Genomic DNA, 13,599 nt, shown 5'->3' with positions numbered 1-13,599 from the left:
TTATAATATATAAATATACCTTTATTTGTCTCTGTTAAGCTATATTGCAGTGCAAGTAGTGAAGAAGGGCATGTAATCTTATGCATCTATTTTTGTTTATATTGTAAAGGTGCAACAAGAGTTTGTGAACAACATGGAGAACACTTCCATCGAGAGCCTCATACAGAAACTGGCAGAAAGCAAAGGAACAGGAAAAGAGAGACCAGGTAACACAGCTAAATCACATACACAGCATTAATCCCTGGCATTGAACTACTTTGCTCTTGATATTATTAACAAGACTGGTCATAAGTTCATTACCAACTGACTAAATTATGTTTTTTTTTGTTTTGTTTGTTTTTTGGTCAGGGATTAAAAATGAGCATTAGGCAGCACTGTAAACACATTTGGAGTACGTTTGACTTGATTGCTGTAGCATAGTGGAGTTTACACTGGAGGATTTGTGGAGCACTGACCCTTACAGGGGTTTTCAGCCCAGGTCTCAGCCAGCGCTGGCTGTCACATGCTAACGCTAGCGTCACATGCTAAGTGGAATGTCAAGCTCGCCCACCTTAACACGAGATTAAGCCACTTGAGATTGATAGAGCTTGACATGACTACACTTCCCCCTGTGCTCTTGCTATTTTTCCTCACTTATCCCTCCGTGATCTTTCATTTGACCTCCTGCTTCTCCCTCCTTTCACAGGGTGGAAGTTTTTTCACATTTCACATAGAGAATATAATCTTGCTTAAAGCTAAAGGGGCGTGGAGCGTAATTACACCAGTTTAGCCAGCAATTATGTTAACTGTATAAATGTAGTACAGTAGATGCTGGATTTTGCCTTTTACATGGCTTGACAACTTTTTCCCCTCCCAGCGATGTTTCAAAACAATACTGTGGTGTTTGAGCATCCTGACATGGTGATATTGGTTCAACCAATGCCGTGAGTTTGAGGCAGGACTTATATAATATAATATAATATAATATAATATAATATAATTAATATAATATAATATAATATAATATAATATAATATAATATAATATAATATAATATTATACAGTGCCCTCCACAAATATTGTCACCCCAAATATGAGCAAGGGTGACTGTGAAAACAAATCTGCATTGTTTATCCTTTTGATAAACAATTGACAAAATTCTAACCTTTCATTTAAGTAAAATAATTGAAAGTGGGGGGAAACTCACATTATGAAATAAATGTTTTTCTCTAGTTCACGTTGGCCCCAATTATTGGCACCCAATTATTGCAACGTCCCTTTCCCAAGAGATCAGAGATCATTCCTTCATGCAGAATCTTTCCAGATCCTTCAGATTCCCAGCTCCATGTTGGTGCTGCTTCTCTTCAGTTCACTCCACTAATTTTCTAAAGGGTTCAGGTCAGGGAACTGGGACGGCCATGGCAGAAGTTTAATTTTGTGCTCAGTGACAATTTTTTTTGTTGGTTTTGATGTTTGTTTTGGATCATTGTCCTGATGGAAGATCCAACCACGGCCCATTATAGGATTTAAGCAATCAGGTTTTGTTTTTTTATCTGTTGGTTTTTGATAGAGTCCATGATGCCATGTATCTGAACAAGATGTCCAAGACCTCCAGCAGAAAAATAGGCCCACAACATTAAAGATCCAGCAGTATATTTAATTGTGGGCATGGGGTGCTTTTTATCCATGTGTGCACCAAATCCATCTGGTGGGTTTGCTGCCAAAAAGCTCTTTTTTTTTTTTTAGTTTCATCTGACCATAGAAGCCGGTCCTGTTTGAAGTTCCAGTCGTGTCTGACAACTGAATATGCTGGAGATTGTTTCTGGATGAGCGAGGATCATTTTTTTAGGCTTTCTGAGACTCAAGATGAAACAAAAAAAAAAAGAGCTTTTTGGCAGCAAACCCACCAGATGGATTGGTGCACACATGGATAAAAAGCAACCCATGCCCACAATTAAATATACTGCTGGATCTTTAATGTTGTGGGCCTACAACTAATCTCTGTAATTCTCCAGCTGTGATCCTTGGAGAGTCTTTGGCCACTCAAACTTTCCTCCTCACCACGCATTAGGACGATTTAGACACACGTCCTCTTCCAGGCAGATTTGTAACATCTTTAGTTGATTGGAACTCCTTAATTATTTCCCTGATGGTGGAAATGGGGATTTTTAATGTGTTAACTTTTTTCTTATAGCCATTTTCTATTTTGTGAAGCTCAACAATCTTTTGCTGCACATCAGAACTATATTCTTTGGTTTTACTCATTGTGATGAATGATTAAGGGGATTTGGCCTTTGTGTTTCCTCATGTTTATATTCCTGTGGAACAGGAAGTCATGGCTGGACAATTTCATGTTCATGATCACCCTGGTGTACTAAAACAACTTAAATATGAATGGGAATATACCTCAGAGATATTTTACTCATAAGAATTTCTAGGGGTGCCAATAATTGTGGCCAACATGTATTGGAGATTTATTTCATAATGCGAGTTTCCCCCCACTTTCAATCGTTTAACTTAAATGAAAGGTTAGAATTTTGTTAATTTTTTGAATGAATGATCAAAAGGATAAACAATGCAGCTTTATTTTCACAGCCACCTTTGCTCATATTTACTAAGGGTGCCAGTATTTGTGGAGGGCACTATATAATATAATATAATATAATATAATATAATATAATATAATATAATATAATATAATATAATATAATATAATATAATATAATATAATATAATATAATATAATATAATATAATATAATATAATATAATATAATATAATATAATATAATAATATAATATAATATAATAGCATTTGTTTTAAAATAAAATCTTTTGTACCATTATAAATGTATTTTAATGTGTCCTTGCTGAATAAGGTAAATATTAAAAAAAAACATACTAACCCCAAACTTCTGAATGATACTGTATGTACTGTGTGTGTATATAATATGCCATACACAGGTAGACCAATTGAACCATGTATGAATGTATAGTGACCCCCAGGGGTCTAGACTGAACATTCAGGCTTTTGGTTGCCCTCCATTTGTTTTGACAGCAGAATTAATTGAGACTAAAAGCTGTTTTGGTCAACAAAACATTCCTTCCTTCGTATCAAGCTGTTCATTAGGGATTGCGCCGCTGTCAGAGCAATAACCTGTGTGGCACGCTGATGAAATCAGAGCAGCCCTAACCAGTATATAGAGAGAGAGAGGTTGAACAAACTTTGTACCACGGAAACAATCCCGAAGTGACACGCTGGGCTGTTGGGAGGTTGCAAGAGCAGTTCAGCAATATCCAGCTGGGCTGTGAACTGGCCGCCAGCCAGACACGCAAACTCTCCTTGCTGCACACGACCCAGACCCCATGCTCAACATATGCAATTTTATAAAAACATCCTCAGTTAATGCATGACTGCATGCGCCTCTCATATACAAACACGCATGTGAATGAGCACTCACAAAAGCACACATTTACCTTGCAATCCAAATAAAGACATACCTTAAACTTCTGTTGTTGTTCTTTTAAAATAAACCTAATTATAATTACCAAAGACCCACCCTAAATGAAAATCAACTCAACATTTTTAGAGTTTAAGTAAAAACTAAATATTTGAACCTTTTTTTTTTTTTTAGGACATTCCCAAAGGATGGTTTTGTTAGATTTAGCTAACTTCTGTCAACATTTTTCAGCAATGTTTTCCTCAAAGTATTGCTAAAAACCCACTCACACAGATAAATACACACACATGCGTTCATGTAAACGAAGCAGTCTGTTTACATGAATTTAAACTAAACTTAATACCCTTTTTCCAGATTTAGATGGCATTGTTGTGTCTAATGTTTAGATTTGTATGCATAAATATTGTTAGATGGAGCCTGGAAGTGTTGTCATTTGCACCGTTCCTCGCCTGCCATCACTTAATTAGATGAAACTTTTCCCTCAGGCCTGCAGCTGCATGGAAATCTTAGAAATCAATATTCATTGTCCGATTTTCTAATCCTGTTTTGACAAACTTGCTGATTGTTGTAATGAGTAAAAAATAATATGGTTTTGTGCGTCTTTCTAATTTGGCCGTTGTTTGGAGACTAGTTTGATGAAAATGTCCTTTTGTTTTTGTTTTTGGTTTGGTTTGGTTTTTTGTTTTTATTCATTTTGCTTTTCACTTTTGCTTGTTTCATTTTATTTTGTAGTTGTTATGCAGTTTTAGTTATAGTTTCTGTTTTTGTTGTTTGCTTGTTTGTTGTTAATTCTGTAAATGCTATAAAAAAATTTTCCCCTGAATGTTAGAGTTTATTATATAGAATTATCATATTTAGCAAAACAACAAAGGTCTATGCTATGTCCCTTTTAAGACAGTTAGTGAAAAAAGGTTAGTGTGTGTCTCTGTGTGCGTGGTTCATGATATTTCTCATAAAATTAATTATGTTCTAAGAGTTTGATTTTAATTTTAATTCACGCGAGTCTTTCGTTATTCATGTGTGTGTATTTATGTACATGCGAGTGTGAACTTAGAGTGTGTGACCTTTAGTTCTGATTGTGTGATCAGAGATGATCTTAAACAAACAGTAACGGAGAGATGAGAGAGAGAACGGATCTGGTGCAGTAGAGTAGATCAGTCATGCTGTATCTACATCGGTATGATGTGTGTGATGTGGGCCTGTCGTGACTGCTCTGAACAGTGCGCATGAGGTCCGCTCACGGACGCTGTTCTCCAGGGAAACTCTATTGAACCGCTTGAGTTAAATATCACACGCTTTTGTTTTTTCAGGTCAAGGCATTTTCTGTGCAATGAAAATAGCGCCTGGGGCTCTCTTGCTGAGGTCTGGTAGTAGTAAAATGCTGTCTTTCGTTTTCTTGGACAAGCATTAGCTTTTACGCGCATTAACACAAAAGAAAACGCTCTAAAGGGCTCTTAGAGCACTGAGGGGCATCTCTCCTCTCTTTACGGCCAGTCACGAAAGCAGAGAATTAATATTTATGTGCTGTTCAGGGTATTTATTGAGAATCTATAGCCAAACTAACTGGGGTTAGTAACAGTGATCTCGGATTAAAATTAGATTTCATTTTATTCCATATTTTAACTTCACTCTGAAATAGAAACTTTGTGTGCGGACACATTGTTAGGTCATGACTGCAACACCCTGAGTAGCGAAACACAGTGAAAATGGCAGAGTTTGTTTGCTTAAATCCATGAGTCAGTGTGGAAATGGGTCACGTTAAAAGTGTAAAAGCTTGGAGGTAAATATGCAAAATTGATGAGCAAGAAATGAAGCGTGCAGTTTGTTGTTTTTTTGCAGCCGTCTGTGTGTCATTTCACTGCTATATTAGTTCATATTTTCAGTGGAGACTAGTATACAGCATTTGACTTGAAGTGCTGTATCAGTGCTGCATATCATTGCATTAGACTTGTGTATTTGTTTGATTTCTGAGGTTAAAAACAGTGCTTCCAGGCATTTGTGTGGGTGTGCATCTATCAGTGTGTGTTGCATGTTGGCTGTGAACTATGTGCTCTGGCTTAAAAGGGAAGTCAGTTTGTGCTGATTGCCACCAGACCCATTGATGACTCTGTAAATTTGCTTACCACAGAATCTGACCTACGTGTGTGTATGTGTGCTTTATTTTGAGGGCTTAAATGCAAGATTTGGCAACACTTTATTTTACATTGTCCTTGTTACATATTTTACATGTACTTACTGTAGTAATATCGGTAAATTATGCATAATTACGTGCAACTAAGCCTAAACTAAACACTATTCCTTCTATAGTAAGTACATGTTAATTAATATTACTGTGCTTAAATGTATAATTACACTGTAATTACACAGACACCTTAAAATAAAGTGTGAACTGAACTGAAGATTTTATAAAACACTGTAAAAAAAAAAAAAAAGTGTTATTATAACATTTGCAACATATAATTCTTGAATTCATGATACTGTAATACAACATCCCTTCAATTATTTGTATTTGTTTATCTGTTTTCATTACAGGGCCCATCGAATTTGAGGAATGTAATGTCTCCATTGCCACAGAAGGTCTGCATGATTTTTTTTTTTTTCTCTCTGTTCCCGTTTTCTTCTTTGTTATATACAAAAATATATAATTTCTCTTTAATATCTGTAATTACATCTCTTTTTAATAATTAAATCAGAATTTTAGTTTTGCCGCCTTTGCTTTTTATTTTAAAGGCGTTATACATCTGTTTCAGATGCAACCATATTTGTCTCGATTTGTTACAGTCATTGCTGTTTCTGTTTAGGTGCCAAACCCAGAAAAAGAAAAACCTTTGCCATACCAGGCCGACGGAAAGATAAAGACACAGATTCCACGTAAGTGTTGAATATTATTTTACTGTGACTGCACAAATTTCGAACTGAATTTTTAAATAATAAATGTATTTTAAAACAAAATTCTCAAACTTACCATTGTTCATATTATTTTGTGAGATGCTTATTTTAATTTTATGTGACATAGAGGAATATGAAAATTTCATTCATCACCAGACAGTGGTTAAGATAAGAGTATGGATCATTTTTGTAATTTGGAGCAATAGGTATTGTCTTTGAGTAATTTTAAGTTATTTTTGCATAGTAATTTTGCATTTGTGGTAAAATGAAGTATTTACTCTCATTTAACTTTTTTTTTTTTCTTCCTTTCCTTGTCTTGAATAGTGAATCAGCTGAAGTAGAAGCTGTTGTAAGTATATTTATGTTTATTTATATATAATTATGAATACATTTATTTGCTTATTCATTTTATTCTTATTATAATAGAAAATAGAAAATAATCAGTTTTGTGAATGTGTGAATTAATTCAATACCAAAGGTGTTTTCCTGTAATTTCATAATATGAAACTCATTTTCTTCAGATCAAAGTGTGCTCTTTCTGGTTATTTTGGAGAAATTCCATTTGAGTCACCCCCACAAAGCTTCTTTTGTTCGTCTCTCTTTCAGAACGCTTCCAACGGAGCTCCCCCGGGTTTCTACGGTGCTATAGATCTTCATAACGCCGTGAGTGGTGACCTAATGTTGTTGAAGGATTGTCTATAATTCTTACAATGTTAAGTAAAGACAACACAGTGTAAATACTTCTTGTGATATCGCTAACAATAGTGTGTTTTACCTCAGTCGGACTCTCCTCGTGTTATGTATTGAAGAGTGTGAATAATAGGATTTTGTCTGTGGTGTGTTCTGTGTTTTTCTGCAGAATGTGCCTCAGCTGGACGAGGAGGGCTTCTGTATCCGACCAGAAGTCAACGAGAATGATATCCTTACTCCAGATCCATCTCTTCCATTCCCCCCCATCCCTCACACATGCTTTCATCTCAGCCACAGAAACATTTTCCTTTATCTCTTTCATCGCCTCTACTCAATGTAAACTCTGAACACTTTTTTTTGGCTTGAGAACATAGTGTGATATCTTTCTTTGTTGCACTTTTTTCTGAATTGCTGCCAAGTCATTCCTTCCCATCAGATTTTCTTCGTTCTTCTGTTTTCTTTAACAAAGCTGCGTCATCACTCTGTGGACTAGAATACATGTTAAAAAAAAACAAAAATAAAATACAAAATCTGATCTTTTTAACCATTTAGCCCAAGATACTATAGATGTATTTTCAAACCCCCACTCTTTTTTTTTTTTTGTGCATGTGAACCATTTTCCTTAACGGTTCTGATCACATGCCAAAGAGAACTCCTTTTATTCATCCAGTGACTCAGAAGATGAGGATGAGCCAAGAAAATTCCACGTCCAGATCAAACCCGTGCAGACCAACAACGGCACACACCAACACAAAGCCACCATCGACGAACTGAAGGCCTCTATTGGAAACATCACCCTCTCGCCCACCCCTGCCGTAAGAGACGCATCACACAAGAACACACACCGAGTGTAAAGATCCCATGACCACATACTCCTCATATACAGACCTTGCATTCACATTCATTCATACGCAGAATAATGCACTGGTCTCCCTCTATAAAGGGTGATTGTACAGCGTCAGCAAAGAGAGTTGTGATTGGTTGATATCATTTACAGTCATGTTTCGGTTTCCCACACACTTCATCTCTTCCCACAAAACCTCAATTTGCCCAGCTGACACTAGAGGGCACTGTTTGATTGTAATATTTACAGGCAGTCCTCAGAGATGCTGTAAATGCTTTGACACTTTTTTTTTTTTTTTTTTTTTTTTTTTTTTCCTGATTTGTGTGCCTGAGTGCAATTGTATTTTTTGTGTGTGTGTGTGTGTGTCTGTGTGTCTGTGTTTGTGTGTTCGTTTTGCACCTGTAGTCAATATACGGATTTAACTGGCTCATTGAAAACAATATTATGTAGGCCCAACGGATATTAGATGTTTCCAGTGAGGGAATGAACATTTAATTAATCATAAGCGGTTTGAGTCTGGGTTAATCATCATGACATAATGGGTGACATCACACATTTACTGGTTTGTGCAAAGGTGACCCATTATTCTGTCATTTAATGTTATAAATGAAGTGTGTGTGCATGTAGAGTTGTGTGGTCAAGCAGTTCCTCCTGCACAGACTGTGAGCTGTGTGTGTGTGTTAGGCCTGTGGACCATCTGTGTGTGTGTGCTGTTGGTAAACAAACCCATGCAACTTCCTGCATGAAATCTCACCACAGGAAGCACGGAGGGACTCTGTTTCTAATGAATAAGATCACGTAGGTAAACGCGCACATGCACACGGACCCATGAAAGAAAAAGTTGTGCCTGTAACAAAAATATGTTCAGTTAATAAAGGTGGCCAAAGCCTTTTTTTTTAAAAAAATCTTTATTAAATCTTTTCAAATAACTAATAGGGCATTAACATACACACATTAACAATAAGACAAAGAAGCATCTCATAACGGATTAAATTACATTAGCCCATATATGTTGCAAGTAATTTACACTGTAAAAAAATATTTTCATGATTTGTTATCCCAACATTTTTTCTTTTGTCAAATTAACTTGGATAATTAATGTGGTCCAGTTAACATAATATTTTGAGTTTCTGTTGATTAAATCAATCGCCTTCATTGTATTAACTCAAATTTTTTATTTCAATGAACTCAAAATAAAGGCAACCAGGTAACTTACTTTTTTAAGTTAAACCAACAATTCTTTTTTTTTTTTTTTTTTTTTTATACAGTGTAGAGAGTTTTAAGGCTCTTCTGTTTTTTTACTCCCAATCTATTTTATTGGTTTTTACAGAATAGGACATCATGAAAACAGTAAACAATAAAATGTTGTCCATTATTAACCCCTTACATGATCCCCCTCCCCAAAATCAATGTCAAAAAAAAAAAAAGAAGTAAACATGAAAAAATTATACACACACACACACACACACACATACATACATACATACATATATAAAATAAAATAAATACATTTCTTAAAGTTCCTTCTAAAAAGATCCTTCTGATGAATGAAAATTATGTATCACTGCTAGTTACAGGTGTGCAAGGTAAAACCTTAATGTAATTTAAGAAGGGATCCCAGGTCTTGTGAAAAGTTTTAAGTGAACCAGAGAGTGAGCATCTTAACTTTTCAAGCCCAATGCAGTAGAAAATGTCCTGTATCCACCGGTCATATGTTGGAGGAGAAACATGCTTCCACTTAAGAAGGATAGCCCGCCTGGCCAAGATTGTAGTAAAAGCAATAACTTTACGATCTAGGGCCCTCTCCTGTTTTTTTTAAGGATTGAAATACATTTTTAAAATCATTTTTAAATGCCTTAAAACATGGAGAAAGTTTAACAAATCTATGTTTGTGTGAATAAAACTTGGCTACAATCAACATATTATTATTACACAAAAATTCAATATTTTTGTTGTCCAAAAAGACACCAAATTTAACAATGTGATAGTCAAAGGCAGATATTAAATTTTTTGTCTTCAACCCACTTTTCACATCTGTCCGAAAAGAACAGGTGGCCAATGTCTTTACATGCTCAGTGCCAGTTGGTTAAAAATAATCATGTCCCTGATTCTAATGACATGTTTGCAGCTTTCTTCCTTTTCCTTTGAAAGAAATTAACTTTTATTCAGCAAGGACGCATTAAATTTATAAAAAAAAAAAAAGTGCAATTTTTAAAAAGATTTCTATTTCAAATAAATGCTGTCAAACAAAAATCTTACCTATTTGAACAGTAGTATATATTTGTGTTTGTTTATGAGTTGATAAATATTAGACATGTAATGACAGAATAAAAACAAGTCAGTTGGGTTAGTTATCAGTAACATTATTTGTAACTATAATTTTCTCTTCATGTCCAAGATTTAATCTGTTCCGCTTCTCAGTATCGCCTTTTGTGACTGTTTTACATTCTCTATCCGCATCCCTCGCTCTTCAACCCTTTGTGACGCTTTGAAATGACAGAGTGATGTATTTCTGCAATAACACATCCTCACAAGTGCCAGCTTGTGTTTTCAGTGAGCACAGCCGGGGCGACAGTTTACTTTAGGCACCTTCGCTGCCGCCTCTGTTTGCTCTGTTTGAGATGGATTAACACACATCTTTTAGGGAGGCTCTTCATCATTCATTTCACCCGGCTTAAGCTTTCTGTCTTTTCCAAATGTGCTCAGTAATCAGTCAGATTAACCTCTGAAATATTTACACTTCTCAAAAACTATACTCACAATGCTCATTTTGAACATTTGTCTTTGTGTCTCATATAATAGTTGTGTTTCCTTTCTTTCTCAGTCTCTCTTCTTTTTTTGTTGCCTTTTTTCATTTTTAGGCGGATATGTTTTATGGCAGTTTTGGTCAAGTAAGGAAATCTAGGTGATGACGAATGCCATGTCATCTGTTGTAGATTATTGGTATTATTGAGCTTTCCATTTCCCCTAGTCTTCTGTTGTCTCTATTTCCCCTTCATGTGCGCTCTCTCTCCTTCGTTGGCGGGTGTGTGGCCTGGGTGCTGTAATTGAACCCATTTGCCAGTCTCTGCCTATGGGACTAAACCATGCCTTCGCTTTTCTTAATGCGCGCATGTGCATTTGTATGCATTTGTGTATTTCCACACGTTTTTCCTTCACAGTTTAATTTATGGTCTATATGTTGCTTTTCTGATGCGTTTCTTTTCATCGAACACTTTAACAAAATAAGTTATTTTCCATCCACTCTGACGGAGCCTTGTTCAGAGAATGCTTCATATGAGTCACTTTGCATACACAATAAACCAAGCCCATCTTTGTGCGTTTGTTGCCGTTTTGCTAGCTGACACTTGTTGACATTTCTCAGCCTCAAAACAATCCCGGTAGTGAATTTGGTTGAATTATCTGCCACTCACGTCCTCATGTTTAGACTGCCTGCACAATATTGTTACTGAACTGATGGTTTGAATATGCAGTCTCTCTAGTGCGGTTCTCTGCTCCTTCTTGTGTGTGTGCTTTTCGTCCTGTGAGGCCAATATCCATTGAATGAATGTGGGGATGAAGCACTTCATGTCTTCTGGTGTTTTTATAACTCCTCTCACTCTCATTAATAAAAGCCTGTTTTTATTTCCAGGTTCATATGAAGAAGAACCAATCCAGTGAGTATTCCTTTTTTTTTTTTTTTCATCCTCCCTTCATCCCTATGTCACACTGAAGGTTTGGCTCTGGAGAACGCCTGCCATTTTGACTTCTCTTTTTAGTTTTTCTTGGCCATGACGTTTCTCGCCAAGCCTCCTTCATGTTGCTCTGGTGACCCCTCCAAAGCCAACTCATCCCATGAGAAAATAAACATCTTCTCCCATTTTTTCCTCATCTGAGTAGCACAGCGTTGCCTCCTTAAGCCATGAGCAAGATTAACTGCTTAATTGTGTGTTTATGTTTTTCTATCCATCATAATTTTACATTTTTCCAGTAAATTGTGGCTTAAACGAACACAGATGCATGCCAGAATGTAGTGTTTATACTGCGGCATGTTCTCACATCAAGAGCGACGATTTCAACCTCCCAGGAAAGTTTTACATACTTTAAATCCGTAAGACATAGTAATTGAGATCACAGTAGAAAAGTTTTGTTATTCTTGCGCTGAAACGGTAAACATTTCTTCAAAGAGCGCATTTGCTGCAAACTCCTGCACACGCTGAAATTGATAAGATCTGGCTGATCATTTTATCCGATAAGTCCTTAAAACACAACATGTATTGGATTAATCTGAAATAACACCAAGATTCTCTTTCAAGAATATTTATTCTCTTTATGTTAAGGGAAGTTGTTTAAATCCAGTTTACAATTTTGTGGTCAACACGTATTATGCTTATTGGCTTATTGGTGTTGGACAGAATTTTATATTCATGTTATGGCAAATAAACAATAAATGGCTTATATTAAAATTCAACACTATTTTGTCTAAATAAATAAAAAAATGCTACAAGTGCTGCAGTGCTTTTAGGCATCATGACATTATAATTTACAGTATAAAAATATGTATTCATTGTGAGATTTGCTAAAGATTATATTTAACATTGTTATTAAATTATTAGGTGTTTTTAAAGATTAACTTTAGTGAGCATTGGATGACGGCATAGGTAAAGTAAATGTGCTCAATATCCAATATCATCTGATACTGTTAAAATAAAATGTAAAAAAAAGTCTACTTTCGGCCACTATTAAATATGGTACAAATATATCGATTATAGATCAGATCAGTATTGCTGTCAGTCCATAACCTGATGTGTGTCTTATATTCTTTTCTGTGTAAAATATGAGGCATGTGGGCAAATTGGGCATATAGAATAAACTGAAGAATATTAAGAACTGAATTATTGTTATTATTATTGTAAATGTGGATCTCAAACATACTTACTGTAGGAATGACACGACAACACACATTCCCATCTATAAATCCAAAGACAGGTGAGTATTCCTCAGGAATCTTAGCCAGCGTACTCGCTCTCTTTTGGTCCACGGCTGCATTTGTGTTGGTGGGAATAAGGGATTCCTGTGGAGCTATAAAAAATGAAAAACAAAATGTGAAAATTACAAAATTAATTGTTTGTATGAAAATTAGCATTACTAATTTATTCTGTTGTCTTTAACACTGTCATTTCTCCTTTGTGTATAATATACTGTATATGTCGTTGGGTTTGGGTCTCAAATACATACCATTTCAAATACTATGCCGATCATTTATAGCTTGTGATTTTAAATGTATGTATTTGATGTGATAAATGGGATTGCGTGGACATGTGTCTCATGTAGCAACTGACATGGCACTTTATGGTCAGAAACACTATCCTTGCTAAAGCAAGTGACTATTGCTTCCATGTTTTGTGCCTATGTCTTAAAAATCTAGTATTTCATTTGTTAACATCATATTTACTTCATGAAACACATGGGCTGCATTTTTAATCAGGACCTAATGAGCAGTGCCAAGTTACAAGAACCCCTTAAATTAAGAAAAGTTATAAATGTAAAGTGATTCATAGACTTAATTTAATTTAAAGGGTTTCTTGCAACTAGCTCCAGTTGCATAAACTTAGCCACTATGTTAAGACTGTGTCTAAAGAACTAGCAGTAAGACGAGAGGTCTTTCTTTTCCGATTCAAATTAGACGTCCTACCTTTTTATGTAACCGACTTTAAAAAGTTTTGAAGAAAAAATTAGATGACTAACTTTTAAGACT

General features: G+C 35.5%; 1 protein-coding gene across 9 annotated transcripts in view; it reads left to right on the top strand.

Moving 5' to 3' along the window:
• Positions 1–13,599, top strand: part of fcho2 (FCH and mu domain containing endocytic adaptor 2) — a 48,973-nt gene that overhangs the window by 23,450 nt on the left and 11,924 nt on the right. For 5 of the 9 annotated variants that reach the window (XM_048188565.1, XM_048188568.1, XM_048188564.1 and 2 more), the window contains exons 8-16: positions 110–206; positions 5,972–6,016; positions 6,241–6,310; positions 6,653–6,677; positions 6,935–6,991; positions 7,188–7,245; positions 7,658–7,833; positions 11,494–11,518; positions 12,786–12,830. In XM_048188565.1, coding sequence (XP_048044522.1) covers positions 110–206; positions 5,972–6,016; positions 6,241–6,310; positions 6,653–6,677; positions 6,935–6,991; positions 7,188–7,245; positions 7,658–7,833; positions 11,494–11,518; positions 12,786–12,830 — 598 coding nt within the window. The remainder of the gene's footprint in view (positions 1–109; positions 207–5,971; positions 6,017–6,240; positions 6,311–6,652; positions 6,678–6,934; positions 6,992–7,187; positions 7,246–7,657; positions 7,834–11,493; positions 11,519–12,785; positions 12,831–13,599) is intronic. The other 4 variants (XM_048188567.1, XM_048188566.1, XM_048188572.1 and 1 more) reach the window with 1 other exon arrangement.

The sequence above is a fragment of the Megalobrama amblycephala genome, linkage group LG4 (assembly GCF_018812025.1).
Source record: "Megalobrama amblycephala isolate DHTTF-2021 linkage group LG4, ASM1881202v1, whole genome shotgun sequence".
NCBI lineage: Eukaryota > Metazoa > Chordata > Actinopteri > Cypriniformes > Xenocyprididae > Megalobrama > Megalobrama amblycephala.
This window is presented reverse-complemented; position numbering and strand designations above follow the sequence as displayed.